Source organism: Branchiostoma belcheri, unplaced genomic scaffold, assembly GCF_001625305.1.
Source record: "Branchiostoma belcheri isolate BF01 breed outbred unplaced genomic scaffold, Haploidv18h27 scaffold290, whole genome shotgun sequence".
Lineage (NCBI taxonomy): Eukaryota > Metazoa > Chordata > Leptocardii > Amphioxiformes > Branchiostomatidae > Branchiostoma > Branchiostoma belcheri.
The window spans coordinates 1-13,444 of NW_017803899.1; the positions used below are offsets into that span (position 1 = coordinate 1).

At 41.1% G+C, this 13,444-nt stretch overlaps 1 protein-coding gene across 1 annotated transcript; it reads right to left on the minus strand.

Moving 5' to 3' along the window:
* Positions 1 to 1,987: 1,987 nt before the first annotated feature.
* LOC109473177 (chloride channel CLIC-like protein 1) lies at positions 1,988 to 6,052 on the minus strand. Its single transcript, XM_019773060.1, has 6 exons — positions 5,922 to 6,052; positions 5,163 to 5,473; positions 4,610 to 4,747; positions 3,888 to 3,902; positions 3,653 to 3,790; positions 1,988 to 3,183 (listed from the first exon to the last, which is right to left on the minus strand). The coding sequence occupies exons 1-6, from the start codon at positions 6,025 to 6,027 to the stop codon at positions 2,680 to 2,682; spliced, it is 1,212 nt and encodes a 403-aa protein (XP_019628619.1). The 5' UTR covers positions 6,028 to 6,052; the 3' UTR covers positions 1,988 to 2,679.
* Between the last annotated feature and the right edge of the window lie 7,392 nt (positions 6,053 to 13,444).

Consider the following 13,444-nt stretch of genomic DNA (forward strand, 5'->3'; position numbering starts at 1 on the left):
ACCAATGTCGTAAAATGCTAAAATCAAACGAAAAAGACCTTTATGACCACGTAGATTTCATGTCGTAAAATGCTAAAATCAAACGAAAAAGACCTTTATGACCACGTAGATTTCATGTTGAAATCAACTTTTTTTTTTTGCCAACCTTTTTTTATTCGCACGCTCGCATGAGTTTTGGGGTTCCAAGGGATGCCATCCATTTAAGGCCGCACAACTCAGTCTTCATGGGCCATTTGATCGCCATGATCCATACGCCTTGTACCCCCCCTCCCATAAGTATCGCTGTTGCGCGTTAATCAAATCCGGCCCGTAAAATGTGATACTTTCATTACATAGACTTGGTCGTTGGCTATCATAATCCGTCTTTCAAATGAACGGGCCTCATTTAGTTTAGCTCATAAAATGGCCTTTTCTCTGTGTATATGGAAATGGCGGGAAGTTTAAAATCTGACGTCTTGCAGTAAAACAGTCCGCTCCGACTAATTTATTAAATCCGTCCCGTTGAATTTGACATGTTTAGTACGTAGTCTTGGTCAAAATCCGTTCAAATGTACTAAATAAAAAAAAGAGAAACGAATGTATAAACTCGAATCGGATGCTAGCTTTCCTATAAGCTTGAATCGGCTGCTCGAATGGGCTGCTCGAATGGGCTGCCGAAAGGGCTGCTAACTTCCAGTTGGTAATGCGGCCAATGGATACAGGCGGTCAACATAAAGTCCCTGGTGTATCCAGAACATGCTCTATCCAGCCTTGTCGGCGATCGGCGACACTCCTGGATATCCATGACCAAGATGTGCTTCTACCTGTGACGTCATGCACGCTGATCGGTACCGTGTTGCAGTCAATCATGGTGATTGACAGGAATTCTTCACGCCCACGCTTCAGTAAGTTTAATTAGCCGTATCTTTTCTCCTGGCCATTGAACAAAAATGAAATGATTTATAAACCAATTAATCACAGATAGCAAGAGAAGCTAGACACGTCGATGTGTTGACCCCCTGATGGAGGTGAGCGAGCCCGTTGTCTAGCTACCAGAGATACAACACCTAAGCTACCAATCAATACAGGATTATAATGGCTGTTGCAGTTCAAAGACAGCTACACGAAAGAAGTTCCTCCTTTTGGCTCCGCCCACCGAAACCTAACGGAGTTGACATAAGGCTATGGCAAGTCAATATTATGGATGACGTCCCAAATTTATTATCTATTAACCAAGTTATTACTAGTATCTAATCTTGACGTACAGTTACAATTCTGCCACCAAAAACGTGATATTGTCAACATTAATAAGGCCATGTTGATTTGATTATATGGATGACATCCGCGCGCGCATAAATTTTCGGCCGTTTGCAAAAAAAAAAGTTTTCAACCATACTGTAAATCGTACAAAACAGTTGCAAAATGAGCAAAAATATACCATAAGTTACAAAAAAAATTAATAAAAACTATACCAATTTCGTAGAATGCCAAAATCAAACGAAAAAAAGACGAAATTGTAAAGAAATGAACTTGAAGACTAGATTATTCGCCAAACCATATTCTGTGCCATTTGCTCAACCCTCATGACCACGTAGATTTCATAATGAAAAGAACTTTTTTTGCAAAACTTTTTTTTTATTCGCACGCGCGCATCAGTTTTGGGGCTCCCGGAGGATGTCATCCATATAATCAAATCAACATGGCCTAATGGCAGCCGTACGATCGGTCACGAATATCACCCTCTCCATGCCGTGGTTGTCTGCCTTGCAGATTCTGTATATCCCACCAGAGGGCGTTTACCATCAAGGGGTGAAATTTGACATTTTTGATTGCCCTCATGATCACTAATAGTTCATAATGAACCAAACATGTTTCTACTCTAGTTAGGAGGTAAAACGTTTCTACATAAAACGTGAATGGGGAAACACACCCTTAAAAGCAAAATATGAAGGAAGTTCAAGAAAACAAAACAGTTACGATAGGAGCAGACATTTTATTTTTCCTGTTCCCCATTTTTTGACAGAAAAAAAAAGAGATTTTTATTGTGTTGTAACATAAGAGTAATATCCTCAAAAAAAGATTATGGATACAACTTCCTCATCATTATATACAAATATTGACATTTATTCATCATTCTGAAATTTTTCCCTTGAAATGGAATGTGGGAAAATTTAAAGGAAAACCATTTTGTGGACATTACATGTTATTGCTGTTTGTTACAAAAATGTGTTCAAAAATACTTTTGAATAACAAAATAGCACAATATTAAGGACATGACATGTTGAAACAGTCTATACACACAGTACTAAAGCTACATGTATTCCACAACCAGTTGCATAGCTTATTACAATAATGTTAAAACTACAAATGAAGTTACATTGAGGCATGATTATCATCAGACAGTTACAAAATTAAGCTACATCATGTACATCTAGACTGAGGGACGAAATGTTATGGTACAACATCTAATAAAAGGACTGCTTACACTTAAAGTATTCTGTTAACCAATAGGTAGACTGTTACAAAGCTAACTTGGGACTGAGTAGTGTGAGAAACGTTATAGTAAAACATCTACTAAAGGGCAAAAATTCAAATTACAAAAAAACATGTAGTGTCAGCTAACACTGACAGTACTTTACCAATAAACATAATAACACCTTAAATTATAGCAAAATAATTCTTAAAAACAGCAACTTGGGGTCACATTGTAGCAGCTAAAGACTTCACACCGTCATGACTATATCCACCATTTCTACTGGGTGAAGCCTGTAAGTGTGCAAAGGAACTTTTCTCCCCATCTGCACTTTTCTTACTCAGTGTAGAAAACTTGCTCAACAACTTCAGTTGACGATTGTAACGTTCATCTTTTACCTCCCGGCTATTTTTGTGTGTTTTAACTACAGTCCCATCTTTCCTATCCTCTATAGCATTTGTAGAAGTTGTACTAGTAGGAGGTAGAGCATTAGAATGTGTGGGGTCAGTTTTGCTCGACGAAGGCTCGAGTGAAAAGAAGAGAGGAAATCGGATCCTGTATCTGCAGGCCATGGTGAGGGTCAGGACGGTTGCTATGACGATCGTCGCCATGATGACAGGTTGCCATGGTGACGGGATCTCGCTGAAGAGCAGGCGGAGACTGGTTCCGGCACCAGCGCTGAGCAGCTCCACCGGCCGGACAACGCACCTGGTCACTGTAGCTGTCAGCACCTGGAACATGTGAGCAGCTGTTAGCACCTGGAACATATTTACTGTCATCAGTTCTGACAAGCTCATTGAATTCTTGACTGGGGGCTAAATAAATTGATGACTGAAGAAAGTGACAATGTTGATCATTGAAACACTAGTGGTTGTTGGCGAAATTTATTGTAAAGCCAAGCAAAATTATATGTTGTGTTTCCATTTATGGATGGTAGGAAGGAACCTCCTTGTTGGTAGGCAGGGGTTTTATTTCAATATTAGGACAGAAGAAATGCATCCTCTGTAAACTGACTTGGATGGCATCCAGGCTTAAATAAGGCACCAGAAATGATAATGAATTTACAGAAATGTAAGGACAGAAACCTACGAGATTTGACTATACTGTTACTGTAAATACATTGAATATGTATGACTAGGAGTTTTCAGAAGTCATCTGCCATCTTTCTCCAGCTTTGAAAAAGGTCGTCATATAACCTACCATGAGAGGGTTGACCTCCCAGAAGGGGTTGACCAGCAACGCCTGATGGTATTGCTCGCACGGGTCATGTGACCAGGACAGGTGCCAGCGCAGGTAGGATTTTATGGACGTCCAGGTACCGATAGTGTCTGTGCTGCACTCTGGTGGGGAAACCCTGCAGATAAACAACAACAAATAAACAAATAAACAACAGGACTTGATGGACGTCCAGGTACCGATAGTGTCTGTGCTGCACTCTGGTGGGGAAACCCTGCAGATAAACAACAACAAATAAACAAATAAACAACAGGACTTGATGGACGTCCAGGCACCGATAGTGTCTGTGCTGCACTCTGGTGGGAAACCCTGGAGATAAACAACAACAAATAAACAAACAACAAGTAAACAAACAACAACAACAAGACTTGATGGACGTCCAGGCGCCGATAGTGTCTGTGCTGCACTCTGCTGGGAAACCCTGGAGATAAACAACAACAAATAAACAAATAAACAAACAACAACAGGACTTGATGGACGTCCAGGCACCGACAGTGTCTGTGCTGCACTCTGGTGGGAAACCCTGGAGGAAAATAACAACACAGTCTAACAGTAAGAAAACTGTGGACTGGGTACAGAAAAGTATGCGTGTACAAGCATGTCTAGCCTTCGGAAGACAACAGACACTAAACCGGATAGCGAGTGAATGAGTATATGCTTGTTTCTGTTAACTACAACTTTCAAAATGGGCACAGATAATTTAAGGAGTTTGTTATATATTTCCAGCTCTGATACACTTAGTGAGTTAAGTTATAGTAAGTTATCTTACGATAACTTACTGCACCTTAACTCATGTATGGCACTATACGCACATATCTGGTACTGTAGCTCAGACTTTTGATACTGTCCCAAGATGCATAGGACATAACATAGGATATCTCCAGCACTTCCACAGTTCCAGCACTGTTACGCTATACTCACCACGTGCACAGTGGCTGCTTTCTTAGCCACTTCTATCTGGTACATCCTGACCCACTCCCACACCAGACTGCACACAGACAGCACCAGGAGGGTCACCGCTCCAACTCTGTACCAGCTACGAACATCTGAACATTCAACCTGGGAAGAGAGAAGGGGAAATGGTCTTAATCCAGTTCAAGTTCAACTTACCGAAGATACTATTCCACTTGTCATATGACAGTACTTTGTGTCAAATCAGGATATGATTTCACCATAATATGTCATTATTGTCATTCTGTACAGACATACACTATTTTGGTCTGATTTGGTAGTTTAGAGTTAATCTATTGCTAATTTACAGCCAAGGACATCATCATTATTATTATTATTACTGTATTATCATTCTTTTCATTACAGTAGTACTAGTACTATTGTATATTTGTAGTGCTGTAGTTACTGTACTAAGTGTCGTTTTGCACATTCTAAAAATCATTCTAATCCAAACCCAACTGACAGTAAATCACGCATTGTGTCACAACCAGAAAGGGAAACAAGTTTCTGTTAATATATGTACCTCTGGGTTCTTTTTCGGTCTGCCCCTCTTGGGCTTCCTTCTGGTGACCCAAACCTGCAGCTTCTTAACCAAACTCATGGTCAGAAGTAAGAACACCGCCGACACGTAACCAAACACACAAATCTGGACGTTTTCGTTCTCCGAGAGAGACTGTAATTTTTTCGTTGCTTGGTGGCGGAGTGAGTCCCAGAGTTCTCTTCCATCCGGTAGTAAGTTTCCGAGGTCTAGTGTGAGAATGGAGAGGAGGGTGTGTTGGGTTGGAACTCTGTCTGGTGATGCCAACGCTGCGATTCTTGTGACTCCGAAGATCGCTGTAAAAAAGGGGGCAACACAGGGGTACATTGTTTTAAAATAACATATCGTTAGATCTTGAAAAAAAAAGTTACCAAGAGTTAAATTCCTAGAGAAATTCAATCCAGGGTATAAGATGTTAAACAAGGACAACATACTCAACTGCATAAGAGGGTGAGGGAGAGAGGGTGAGGGAGAGGGAGGGAGGGAAGAAACAGATGGAAGAGGGAAGGAAGGACGGAAGGAAGGAATTTGGTGGCAGCTAGTTGTTTTACAACGAGCCACCAGACATCTTGCACCATAATTTCTAACTACAGACATATCACTGATATTATAAGTAAACAACACCCCCCTCCCCCATATGATACTAGTATATGGCCATATGCGGTGCACTGCACACAAATTCGGCAGAATTTTGCCTTCCGAAACGCACTTCAACTAAAAACACTGTGTCTAAAGAAACTTCACCTGCTAGTATAACGGCCGGAATAATCGCACAGCACTGACAAACGCCCTTAGAACTGAGAAAACCAACTTTCTGTGTAGACTTCAAATTTTTCCTTCCCGCCGCCATTTTGAAAATAAATGAAAATACTCGCAGGGCATGACGGGTAATATCCAAGCAGATGTAGGGTAAGTCTTGAATCACACGCGTTTTTTGTTTTTGCTTTATTTTGTTCGTCTTTTTTGCTTTTAATGTTCTCTCCAAATTATACAAAATAGACGATAAATCAGATGACAAACAATGATAACAACCAAACAAACAAAATGCATTTAATAAAAAAAACACGATTGACTAAATAAAAAACCTTGCATCTGCTTGAAAATTAAAAGCTTGAGTCTGCGCAGAAGCGTTGCGCAGTCGTTTCGCGCCATGTGTGAAAGAAGCTGTCCTCAAGAGATTATCGTCTGACAGCTCCGAAATTCCGCTAAAATTCCCGGTTTTCTTGTCAGTTTTCGTCAGTTATTGTTACCGTTAGCAACCAAGGACTGTGCAAGGAACCAGTGACCTTGAAGACATCGGGTTTGACCTTGTCGTTTTGTCTGAAGACGCGACAGACGAACTTCTCTCAACTCAGTGACAACTCTCGTAAGACCAGACTGTGGAAAACACAGGAATTTTTCTCCATCTTTCGCCCCGGTAGGTTTATAAAATCGTTATGTTTTAATAAAATATGATCTCAATCTGTTGTTAGTTGGTAAAAATGAGACAAATATTCTCGTGTTTCGTAAAATCATGTGTTTTGCATCTGTTTTGTGTTATGGAATTTTGAGGAAAGCAAGGACAGGGACAAACCGTTGTTGATCGTAAGAATTATGCCGAAATCATCCCAAAACTAGTTACAAGGTTGCAGTAGCATTTCCTAAATTTAGTTTCAGCTTTTGGCACTGTGTTTTTAATTCTTTTGATCATAAAAACTAGAAAGCAAGCAGTATTTTCGAAGAAAAAAAAATGTTGTTGTGCCTGTTTTAGTTCATTCCAATTCCAGCTTGGGGAGAGGTCTACAGCGGAGTCCCACAGGGCAGTGTTTTAGGTCCGGTCTTGTTTACTATCTACGTGAATGACATGCCAGAAGTGGTAAACTGTTCTCTGAAATTGTTTGCGGACGACACAAAGTTGTTTAGACCAGTACCACAAGTACGAAACTGTGAAGCTCTACAACAAGACTTGTCTAGTCTACAAAAATGGGCCGACAAGTGGCAGCTCAAATTCCACCCTGATAAATGTACGGTCCTGAGGGTTGGTAGTGGCCACCCGAACTTCACTTATAACATGTCCGAAAACAACAACCCCTTACCTATATCCCTGAAGGTTTCCTCAGAAGAGAAAGACCTGGGAATCCTAGTAGACAGAGACTTGGGCTTTGCCAATCATATAACAACTATTGTAAAAAAGGCAAACCAAATAATGGGGCTAACATGGAGAACATTTGTACACATGGACTTAGAAATGTTTCTCATTCTTTACAAGACCATTATCCGTCCTCACTTAGAGTACGGAGCCCCCATTTGGTCCCCACATACCTGGAAACTCGCTACAGAACTAGAAAAAGTACAGAAGCGAGCGACAAAGAGAGTACCAGGCCTGCAGGATCTTTCATACACAGAGAGGCTCAAGAAACTAAAACTACCTACCCTGGTCTACAGGAGATTGAGGGGTGACATGATCAACGTTTATAAATACACACACGGGATGTACAATACAGCATGTCTACTACCAATAACAACAGAGAAGAGAACTAGAGGTCATCACCTGAAAATAAAGAGGACGCAGGCAAAAACAAATATGCGCCTACACTTCTTTACAAATAGAACGGCAAGCTGGTGGAATGAGCTTCCTGGGGAGGTAGTTATGGCGCCTAGTGTAAACAGTTTCAAGAAGAGGTTTGACGAGTATATGGAAACACACCCGGTCGTCTACAATTATAGAGCTTTGGACCACCCACTACGTCCAGAGATGTCAGTAAACTGAAGAGCGGCCCAAATTGGAGCAGGACTCCTACCCGGCATGAATCAACTCTACTCTACTCTACTCTACTCTACTCTACTCTACTCTACTCAGCTTTGACAAATTGAGGTTATGGGGTCATGGCCAAAAGTGAAGAAACCAAAAAGATTTTGGCTATTTTTGGGGGCGATCGTTGTATTTTCTTTCATTGTTTCTACGAGATCATAGATCAAGCTATCCCTTTGTTGGCTTGAGTTTTGTTTTTGTGATCATGGAACCCACTTTATTTAAAACATAATGTTTTGAAGCTTTTTTTGTCATCATGATTTGCACAACAATGAGCTGTCCCTCAGTAAACACAATGCTCTCAGTGGGAAGCCTTGTGCATAATCTTCACACACATGTGAGATCAGATTAGCATGATGATGTGATCTTAATCACAGAAATTTTACATGCTGTACTTGTAGTGTGGAATTCCTTGGATCTGAAAGTTGTCATAACTTTCATGTCTGTACCATGGCTGCAAAAATAAAGAATAAAAACTGTGGCCAAAGATCTATGTAAATGATGGGAATATGTGAAAAGCTTGGCCTCCTATTTGATAGATCTGGCATGCATGTCATGTTATGCCTGCAAGATTTTCTTTCCATCTATTCTCTTGTCTAATGGTTTTCAAATTATTGCATTGATCATAAATCAGTTGTCCTTGATGGTGTGGCCTCTAAGCCCACCAAGGTAGTGTCTGGAGTACCGCAAGGCACTGTTTTGGGTCCGCTTTTGTTTCTCCTTTATATTAATGATCTTCCGAGTGTTGTGACCTCTAGTGTGCGTTTGTTTGCCGATGACTGCCTGTTGTACCGGGTTATTGAAAAACCCTCAGATGCTCTTGATCTACAAAAAGATCTCGATGCACTGACCCGGTGGCAGGACACATGGCAAATGTCCTTTAACCCCTCAAAGTGCCACACACTTCATATCACTCCTAAGTGTAACCCGATTATTACACAATACCGATTATGTTCTGAAAATCTCACTAGTGTTAAAACCCATCCATATCTTGGAGTCCAACTATCACAGGATATGAAATGGGACACACATATAAATTATGTCACTGGTAGAGCTAATAGGATACTGGCAGTCATCCGCCGTAACCTTTCGCACTGTCCTCGTGTCAAATCAACATGCTACAGAACACTTGTACGCCCACACCTGGAGTACTGTGCGACTGTATGGGATCCCCACACCATCGGTGGTTCCCAGGCGTTGGAGCGAGTCCAACGAAGGGCGGCGCGAATGGCCGTTAGTGATTATGACTACACCAGCAGTGTTTCTGACATGCTAAAGCGCCTCCAGTGGCCGTTACTTGTTGACAGAAGGAGAACCGCTCGCTTGATATCTTTATATGAAATTGTTCATGGACATATTAATATTCAAATGGAACAATACCTCAAACCTGCCCATAGGCGTACCAGAGGAAGTCATGAATATAAATTTCAAGCAATACCTGCCAAAACAGACTGTTTTAGATTTTCTTTTTTTCAAGAACGATAAATGAGTGGAACAAGTTGCCGGGCCAGCTAGTAAAAGCCCAGACAGTAGAGGCCTTCAAGGCCGGGCTTCTGGCCGCGCAGCCATAGTCCGTCGCACCCCCCCCCCTCTCAGTGATACCCCACCAGGGGTGGTTGGAGAGTATTGAAGAAGAAGAAGGAGAAGATAGCAAGATGAGCTGATACAGGTATCAGATGTGGGGAGGTTTGGCATAACGCAAGAGCATTTGACTTTTTCGAGTCAGAACCAAGAGGTCCCGGGTTCGAATCCTGCCAAATCAAGTCACCAACCTTGTGCTCTTGGGAAAGAAGGCACTTAACTTTCCTCACTTCACTCAGGTGAAAATGAGTATGCCAGAATGATCATTATCATGATCGTGGGCATCAAATGAAAACCAAACCCACAATAAGAAGCACTAAATGTATGCCTGAACTTCTGTTTTGCTCTGTTTTACCCCAGGTCACTGTTGGTAGCCGGCGGCTACCCAGGCCAGTATGGACGAGAAAAGGGCCAAAAATGTGGTGGCCATGCTGCGAGCTGTGCTCCAGAGCTCCAAGGAGGGGGTACTGGCCAGCAGAGTGCAAGGTAAGGACGAAAATGTTTTTGTTGAAGAGATTCATTTGTCACATATAGATACAGTTTCTAGCAGATTCTTTCAACAGTGACAAGATGGACTGATAGCCATCGGAAATTTGGAGGTCAGTATCTTCACCCTTCAAAACTTGTCAGTGTTGAAAGAATCTTCTAGTAAAAATGTTTTCATTTCTGTAACAGTTTCGTTCCCTACACATCACAGCTTTTGAACAGTTTACCCAGACACGTTACAGACTCTTCCACACTCAGGCAATTCAAGGCTCACTGCAGAAACCACCTATTTTGTCCTGATTTTCACCTCCTCTGCCCGATCCTACACTAATATCTTTAGTAACCCTGAAGCCTTCCACCCATTCCAACTTGGTTGTGTAAATTTGATGGCTACCTTCGTTACATTAATTTTAACTGGAAGGAAAAAATATTTGGGATGGGAATCATACCTTTTAAGCAGCTACATTCGCTCAAATGTTCAGTGTTCCACCATCTTGAATAAGATCATTTGTTTCTTTGTTAGAACTGGTTGAACACAGTACTGTAAATTCTCTTAGATTTTGAACCAAATAAATCATGTGGAACTGTAAAAATTAAAATTTTTTGGGTGGAAAAAAATGAAAACATGACGATAATAATCATGGTTCCTGTTCAAGGAAGGGAAATGTTTTTTGTGAAATCCTGCCAAAACCTAAAATTTGAAACTGTTCGATTCTCAAATGTATCAAGGTCTACAGTATTCAGACTATTGTAAGTGGCAAGTAATTTGTGTGGCCTTCATTTGATAACATCTTTGAAAACAACTCACTGAACAGGTTTTTGAAGGCTACTATTTAAAGTTTTCAACTTTTACACAATGCAGCACAATGCGGACAAAATTCTCGCCATTCCTGTGTCATGTCGACAGAGAAAAATAATCTGCAAGTCACGTCATGCTTTAGTCTCACTTTGATATGTGGTAAAATGTAAACTTCAACATTTCTGAACACGTCTTGCACCTTTGACATGACACTTAACACTGTCAGCTCTGTCAATTTAAATGGAAATTTAGGGAAAAGTTTGGCACTGATAAAAAGCTTTGTGGCGGTGTGAGGAAACACTCACTCACTCACTCACTATCTAGAGGGTTAGACTTGCTTGCACAGAAAAACTGAGGCAGCCTATTGCTTGATGGCAGCCTGCCACTTGCCTCTGTCCTGTGGGTTGACATTATGTAGGTTCAAGTGGTGGAAGTCCTCCCTACCATTTCTTCTTTTGTCGACCACAAGGATTTTGGCCTTCCACATGCAGTGTGAGGATCTTCCTAGGCCATTTGTCACTGTCCATTCTTTGGAGGTGGAAAAGTTGAAAACATGCATGTATTTACATCTGATTTCATTTTTTTCTCTGACCATACCAGGAGAGTACCGTGGGATTACGGGAGAGTATCTCCCCTACAAGCAGCTGGGCTTCAGCTCACTGGACGCTTACATGCAGAGTATTCCTGATGTCGCCAGAATAGCAAGGTAAGCAAGGCTTCAGCCTGAGGAAAAGTTGAACTCCGTATGTCATTTGTAAAACTACAGGCTCCCTGCAAAATGTTTGCAATTTCAACCCTCTGCAATAAAGCTATTCTATTCTATTCTATTCTATTCTATTCTATTCTATTCTATTCTATTCTATTCTATTCTATTCTATTCTATTCTATTCTATTCTATTCTATTCCATTCCATTCCATTCCATTCTATAATCTCACATATTTTCATTGACCAAAAATTGCTTGTTCATTCATTCATGCAATTGTTTGCGCACTCACTCACTCACTCACTCACTCACTCACTCACTCACTCACTCACTCACTCACTCACTCACTCACTCACTCACTCACTCACTCATTCATTCATTCGGTCTACTGTTGTACAGAAACAGAGATGGAGAGGTGGTTTACCATGCAGTAGCCGATGCCAGCACCCTGCACATACAGAGACTCAAGGCTGGGGAGAAATCCAACAAGAGGAGAAAACCAAGTAAAGGGTTCAAGGTACGTCTCACTCACTCAGTGGCTTAGTCGGAGTTGGATATGCTTGCCTCTAAGCCTACGAAAAAATGTTGTTTCCTGTTTCATTCCTGAAAAAAATTGGGGTTGGTAGAAAGAGATAATCATAATCTAGAGGATAGAATTGGTCGATCAGCTCTGATTTTCACCATGCTTCAAATCAAATTGTAAACAAATTCACAATGTTAAACTTGAAACTTGGTTACCTCTGACCTCCAGTTCCTGACTTGGTAGTTTTGACATTGGAACGTAATTAATGACTTTAAGTTATGAACTTGCTTTTGTTTTGACCCATCAGATTTTATTTGACTGTTGTCCACCTTTTATTTATTTCGACTAAATTTATTCGTGTGTAGATCTAGTCATGTGTAAATGTATGCTGGGCCCCATCGGAAAGCAGCTTCTACTAGCTGAATAGGCTACCCAGCCATTTTATGATGAAATAAGTAAAACAAATATTATTTATTTATTTCAAAAGCAACAGTACCTTCCACTGATTTTCTGGCAGCCATGTTATTTGGTAAGTCCACAATTATGCATGGTAACTTTACATAGATACAGTAATTTCTAATGAAACCAGTTTACAATTTTAAGTCTATATCTCACTCTTACACAAGTAAGTAAATTGGAAGCAGAGAAATAAACTTCAGAATGGGAATGAGTTTTTTACTACCCGTACTTCTAACCCTTTCCTTGCCTACAGTATAATGTACAGAGACGTCCAGCTCAGACCCACCAGAGGTTCAACAGAAAGCCGACAGGTCCCTACGTACAGAGGTTCCACCCAAGTCCCAAATCCTTCGGGAGCAGACCTTCCTACCTCACCAGGCCTCAGCCAATCATACCCGCCGTTACATCCTACCTCACCAGGCCACAGCCAATCAGGACCTTTGTACCACCCTACGTCAGCAGGCCACAGCCAATGGGATACTCTGTAACACAGCCAAGCAAGCCCCCACTTTTACCAGTGCAGGTATGACTGAAATACAATACTTGGTTGTAATATGATACTTTATTGTAATGTAATACTTAATTTTCATATGATACTTGTAATGCAATACTTTCTTGTAATGCAATACTTAATTGAACTTAAATTATTGAGAACTTGACCAAAATGTATATATAGAATACAACACGGGGTATTCCGTATCGCCCGAGGTATCGGCCCGACCGGCCGTCGGGCGATCCGACTCGCGGGAGGGCCGAGACCGAGGGCGATGCGGAATACACCGTGTTGTATTTTATTTATACCATACCCACCAAAGAAAACGCGCCTTTCAATGCAAGATGAGCCCAAAGTTGGTGCCACTAAACCCTAAAATGCAACAACATCAATTCCAACGTCCGGATTCTGTATTCGAATTTTCGAAAGGG